At 53.5% G+C, this 6,309-nt stretch overlaps 1 protein-coding gene across 1 annotated transcript in view; it reads left to right on the top strand.

Annotated features, from left to right (window-relative positions):
- Nucleotides 1–6,107, top strand: part of LOC104989556 (maestro heat-like repeat-containing protein family member 2A) — a gene marked incomplete at its 5' end in the record, with an annotated part of 24,752 nt that extends 18,645 nt beyond the window's left edge. The window contains 7 exons of the mRNA XM_010841259.1: nucleotides 863–1,009; nucleotides 1,104–1,289; nucleotides 1,874–2,029; nucleotides 4,237–4,368; nucleotides 5,100–5,202; nucleotides 5,457–5,522; nucleotides 5,986–6,107. Of these exons, the coding sequence (XP_010839561.1) occupies nucleotides 863–1,009; nucleotides 1,104–1,289; nucleotides 1,874–2,029; nucleotides 4,237–4,368; nucleotides 5,100–5,202; nucleotides 5,457–5,522; nucleotides 5,986–6,107 (912 nt within the window). The remainder of the gene's footprint in view (nucleotides 1–862; nucleotides 1,010–1,103; nucleotides 1,290–1,873; nucleotides 2,030–4,236; nucleotides 4,369–5,099; nucleotides 5,203–5,456; nucleotides 5,523–5,985) is intronic.
- Between the last annotated feature and the right edge of the window lie 202 nt (nucleotides 6,108–6,309).

The raw sequence follows: 6,309 nt of genomic DNA, 5'->3' as shown, positions 1-6,309 counted from the left end.
CAGGAGACCGGGGTTCAACCCCTGGGTCAGGTAGATCCCCTGCAGGAGGGCATGGCAACCCACTCCAGTATTCTTGCCTGGAGAATCCCATGGACAGAAGAGCCTGGCGGGCTACACTCCATGGGGTTGCGAGAGTCAGACACGACTTAGCGACTAAACCACCACCACCAAGGTTTATAAAACACACGTACACCCAGGCACGCCACAGGGCGCCGCATCATCCCGAGGGCCCAGCGTTTTGGGTGGGAGCCCAGAATTGACCCTCGGAGGCCCAGGGGAGTGGAATCCGTGCATTTTGTGCATTTCTGCTCTGACTCAGTGGGCATGGCTCTTGCACACCATGGCCGCTCCCATCACGTTAACGGAAGGAACAGATGATGAACGGATGTGTTCCTTTAGATAACGACCCAGAGGGAGGGTATGGGGACGGAGGAGGGAGGAGGGTTCAGGATGGGGAATACAGGTATACCTGTGGCGGATTCATTTCGATATTTGGCAAAACTAATACAATATTGTAAAGTTTAAAAATAAAATAAAATTAAAAGACAAAAAAAAAAACCACTCAACTAGAATTTCCCCACGTATGTCTGCATCGGAGCCTCACAGCGACCCCATGAGGCAGGTACTGCTGTTGCCCTTTTTACAGGTGAGGAAGCTGAGGTTCCGAGGGGTCCAGGGACTTGTCGGGGTCCCACAGCTGGCGGCGGAGGAGCCCATAGCCGGTCCTGGGAGGTGGAGCTCCGAATCCTCTCCTGTTCCCAGGGACGCCGCTCCGGGCGCCGAGTCGTATCACCTGTCCCGTTTTGAGGCAGAGGAACGAGAGCCTCTCTCGGGGATGACTGTGAACAGTTCTCCTTTCCAGTTCATGAGTGACCCGATCCTGCACCAGGAGAAGCTGCTGAAGCGGGCAGTGCTGATGCTGGAGAAGGGCGCAGAGCAGGAGGACGAGGTCCTGCGGGTGCTCTCCCTGCGCGCCCTCGGCAACATGGCCCTCGGCGCCCCAAGGAAGGTCCGCGGGGGCCAAGGCAGGGATTGGGGGTGGGGGGCCCATGCCGGCCTGTTCCGGGCAGCCAGGCGGGGCCTGAAAGCCCTGTGCCCCGCAGGTGAGGCAGTACCGGAAGCTCTTACTGGAGAAGTGCCTGTGTTCCCTGCGGGGGCCAGGCGTGAGCACCAGCGTGACCTCTGAGGGCCTGGAGGTCCTGGCCAAGGTCTTGGTCGAGCTGCGGGAAGGGGACCTGGGGTCCACCTTCAACGCCATCTCCGAGCAGTGCAGAGCCTTCTTTGACAACGTGAGTGCACACTGGCGCCCTGCTTGGCCCTGGCCCTCGTGGGGGTCTCCACGAATGGCTGCTCGGTAGGAGGTGGCCACTGCTCACCCCCTAAAGGAGAGAGGTGCTCTGGAATGAAAAGGGCTGCAGTTCGCACTTGGGTGCTGATGTACCGATTGGCTGATCACGGGACCTGGTTAAAAAATTAAAATCTTGTTCTGCCTTGTATGGGATCACACAGAGTCGGACACGACTGAAGTGACTTAGCAGCAGCAGGGCCCACAGGACCCTTCTCCCCTGACTTTAATTCATCGCAGCCGCAAATGCTCTTTGGACACCTGTGATGTGTGGGCTGGGGACTCTGCTAGGTTGGGTTGGTAGGCGATCAGATCCAGCACAGCCCCCATCTAGGCAAGAGAAGGTCACAAACCCCAGAATACTGCCCAGTCCCCAGAGCCCTGCAGGAGACACTCCATCATGATGGAATGATCCAGAAGGCTTTGCAGGCACCAAGGCGTTTAAGAAGGTCCACAGCAAATGGCTGGGGTTTTGTTGGGCTTCTTGCTTCCCATGTTTCAGAAATAGCTTGTGTGTTCCGGCTGCAGGAGAGCGAGCTGCTGCGTTTAAAAGCCTTCATCGTCTTCGGGAAGCTGGCACAGGTGGTCAGGATTTCCAAGAAGCATTTCTTCAAGCAGGAAGTGAAGAAAGCCTGGGTCCCCCTCATGCTACATTGCCAGGACCCCTGCTCCGATGCCGCCCAGGTGAGACACACCTGGGCTATGTGCGCGATGCCCAGGGCCTGCTGTCCCCACAAGGAACACGTGCTTCGGGGCTGCCGCCCTGGCTAGCTGGGGTGTCCCCCACCTCGCTCAGTCTTCCTGGGACCCCAGAAGCCACCATCTTCTGGTTCCTCCCACCAGGCTGAGAAAGGGACCAGTCAAGACACCCCACACACTGGCTGATTGAGGAGTCTCGGCTCTGTGAGGGGAAACATGGCGTACTTTCCTTCTTCTCCGATGCCTTCACCAGCCACCCTTTCTTCTGCCTTTCAGTCACTAGGTCGTGTCCCACCCTGTGACCACAAGGACTGCAGCACACCAGGCTTCCCTAGCCTTCACTGTCTCCCGGAGTTTGCTCAGACTCACATCCATTGAGTCGATGCTGCCATTTAACCATCTCATCCTCTTCACCCCCTTCTCCTGTCCTCAGTCTTTCCTGGCATCAGAGTCTTTTCCAATGAGTCAGTCTTCACATCAGATGGCCAAAATATTGGAGCTTCAGCTTCAGCATCAGTCTTTCCAATGAATATTCAGGGTTGATTTCCTCCTTTAGGATTGACTGGTTTGATCTCTTTGCAGTCCAAGGGACTTTCAAGGATCTTGCCCAGGACCACACTTTGAAAGCATCAATTCTTCACTCAGCCTTCATTATGGTCCAGCTTTCCCAATGGACTGGAAAAACCATAGTTTGATTATACAGACCTTTGTTGGCAAAGGGATTTGTCTCTGCTTTTTAATATGCTGTTTAGGTTTGGCATAGCTTTTCTTCCAAGGAGTAGGCATCTTTTAATTTCATGGCTGCAGTCATTGTCTGCAGTGATTTTGGAACTCAAGAAAATAAAACCAGGCACTGTTTCTACTTTGCCCCCATCTATCTGCCATGAAGTGATGGGAACAGATGCCATGATCTTAGTTTTTTGAATGCTAAGTTTTAAGACAGATTTTTCACTCTCCTCTTTCACCCTCATCGAGTGGCTCTTTAGTTCCTCTTCACTTTCTGCCAATAGAGTGATATCAGCTGCATATCTGAGGTTGTTGATATTTCTCCTAGCAATCTTGATTCCAGCTTGTGATTCATCCATCCCAGAATTCCACATGATGTACTCTGCATATAAGTTATTTAACAGGGTGACAATATACAGCCTTGACGCACTCCTTTCCCAATTTTCAACCAGTCTGTAGTTCCATATCTGGTTCTGTTGCTTCTTCTCTGCATACAGGTTTCTCAGGAAACAGGTAAGGTGGTCTGGTATTCCCATCTCTTTAAGAATTTTCCACAGTTTTTGTGATTCACAGTCAAAGGCTTCCCGCATGGCTCAGACAGTAAAGAACCTGCCTTCAATGCAGGAAACTCATGTTCAATCCCTGGATTGAGAAGACCCCCTGGAGAAGGGAATGGCTACCCACTCTAGAATTCTTGCCTGGAGTATTCCACGGACAGAGGAGCCTGGCGGGTTACAGTCCATGGAGTCTCAAAGAGTTGGACATGACTGAAGCAATTAACACTTTCATTATCCTCACTACCTCTATCAGAAGTTCACAGTCCTTTCATGTTTTAACAGCAACTCTGCTGGAGGCAGGGCTTCAGGGAAGAAAGTGACCACCTACCCCCAAAGGGGATGAGAGGCCTTAATGAAGGAGCCACAAAGAGGAGAGGCCAGCACTGCCTGGGCCCCCATGGGTGCTGTTGCCTCTCCTGCTCCTGGGGGAGCAGACACCCCAACCTCCTTCCCTGCCCTCCATTCCAGTACCTTCCTGTGGCCCAACCTCAGCAGAGGCCAGAGACCAGTGGCCTGGTTACTGCAGGGGATGGGGCGAGGGAGATCTGGGGAGAGGGGATCTGGGGGGGGTTGCAGCCAGGCCCCAAACCCCAGGCTCCTGGAGGTGGTAGGTCCTGGCAGGGCTGCTGAGGGCATCCAGTGCTGGCCAATGGCTGAGGGGGCACTGGGGCTGCACCTGCGCCCATGGGGCTTCTCAGTAAACGTGTCCAAGGTGTCACACGGGCCAGTAGGGTTTGAGTCCCAGGCAGCCCCCTGGGGCTCATCAGCCCGCCCTTCTTTGGCTTCCTGAGGCCTTTGGGGGGCTGCCCCCCAGCTTACTGATGGAGTGCCAGCCCCCAGCCCCACCCCTTGTGTGGCCCCCCAGGGCCGCCTGCCGCCTCTCCTGCCATCCTGTCCTGTGTCCTCCAGGCCTGCGTGGCTACCATGTTTCAGTGTGTGCACTTCTGGGGCTGGAGGGCCCTGCAGAGCTCTGCGGACCACAGTGACGCCGCTGCCCCCAAGGAGATGATCGGTTTCCAGATGACCCTGTGTTCCGTCCTGGTGAGGAAGCTGAGGCAGGGGCCAGCCCCAGGGGCTTGGGGCTTCATCCTGTGATCCTGCTAGACATGAAGTGTTGAGAACAGCTCTGTCCAACAGAAAGCAAATACAAACCACACACCCATCTTTAAGATTTATGTTGAAAAACGTGAAAAGAGGTGAAACCAAATTTAATAATAGATTTTATTTAACCCAGTAGTTCCAAATCATTGCCATTTCAACAGGAATCAATAGACAATTATTAATGTAATAGTTTACCTGTTTGGGATAACATCTTCAGTATCCAGGAGGCACTTTACACTTAATTCAGACTAGCCTTGTTGGTTGGATGGCATCATCAAATCCATGGACATGAGTTTGAGCAAACTCCGGGAGATAGTGAAGGGCAGGGAAGCCTGGTGCGCTGCAGTCCATGGGGTCCCAGAGAGTCGGACACAACTGAGCGACTGAACAACAGCAAGCCACGCTTCAGGTGCTCAAGGCCCATGTGTGGCCAGTGGCTACGCTATCGGACAGTGCAGGCTGTGGGCGAGTGTGATCTCTCTGGGCCAGAGAAGAGTAACAGAAACCTGAAGGTCCTTAGGTTGCCCATCTGCTACTCTGTTGTGTGACTTTGAGATGAGCACTTGCCCTCTCTGGTCAGACCCTCTAGCATCAGATGGATGGGCATCTGTGAGCAGCCAGTCTGCAGGACGTCCTCTTCCATGGCACTGGATGTCACTTGTTTTTTGCAGACTCAGAAAAAGCCTGCCGTTCTCTACAATTTCTTGCTAGAAACAATGACGTATGTTAAAAGCAACTTGTCACGGATCAGAATTGCTGCATGTAACTTGGCAGGTGAGCAGGCAGGTCTCCTGATGCAGGAGGGACCTTGAAGACCATCTGGTCAGACCTAGGTCTGGAGTGGGGACAGGTGTTGGGAGTCATGCTTGGGCAGAAGTCCCCCGTGTGTGTTCCTTGGCGCTTCATACCTGCCCAATGCTGAACTTGACGTCCTGAACTAAACCCTTAACAGAAACTCTCATCAGGCAAAACCAAATCTCTTGCTGACCTAATATTCATGTGATGGACATTTCTGACTGTCATTTTAGGAATCATTATGAAGCAGATGTCCGCGCATTACTTGAAAAAGCTGGATTTTCCAGCATTACGGAATTGTAAGTAGTGGAGATTCAAGTGTGAGTCAAATGAGTCCACTCTGCTCATTTGGGAGCTTAGTGAAACTGCCTGAGGGGAGAGTCAGCTGACCCTGGTTGTATTTGGGATGGGAGGCGTGGGTGGCCAGGGCACAGAGAGGTGGATGAACCTGTGGGGGGCTTTCTAGGAAGACAGCTCTAATGGATCCCTGTGCTTTCTGCCTGCTCCCTGTAGCAGCTGGGGCCTGGGGGTCATCTTCCTGTCCCTGTTGATGTGACGGAAGACCCCAGGGATGGGAGATGCATGTGGAGACATGACTGCACCTGCCATCTTCCGAATTCACACTCTGGGTGGGGATGAAGTTCAAACCCCCATGAGCCCCTCGCCCCTCAGTCAGCTCTCATCAGCTCGCACCACCCAGGGCGGGCAGAGGACGAGGGCCTGGCTGCAGGGTCCCCACCCTCCTCGTACACTCACTCTCAGCGCTCCAGGAGCTACAGCTGGACTCAGATCCTGGGGTTTGGAGGGCAGCTCTGGAGACGCTCAACATCTTGGATACCTGCAGTCAGCAGCGGCTTTTGGCTTCACCTGAAGGAATCTCCTAGATGGTCTAAGTGCAAAACGTACCTGCCTTTCTTCTGGGGGCAAACCCCACCACAGCACCGCAAACCACTGTTAATTCCGTTTGTAAGAAAAAGCATTTTACTTAAATAATCAGTGCCCCTTTCTTTCCTCCCCTTGAAATAAACCTCCCTTGCTATTTGGGGAGCAGATTCCTGACTGCAAGGAGATGACACCCCAGAGCTG

Source organism: Bison bison, unplaced genomic scaffold, assembly GCF_000754665.1.
Source record: "Bison bison bison isolate TAMUID 2011002044 unplaced genomic scaffold, Bison_UMD1.0 scf7180017864158, whole genome shotgun sequence".
Classification (NCBI taxonomy): Eukaryota; Metazoa; Chordata; class Mammalia; order Artiodactyla; family Bovidae; genus Bison; species Bison bison.
The sequence above is the reverse complement of the archived record's forward strand: the minus strand, read 5'-3'. Positions and strand labels throughout refer to the sequence as shown.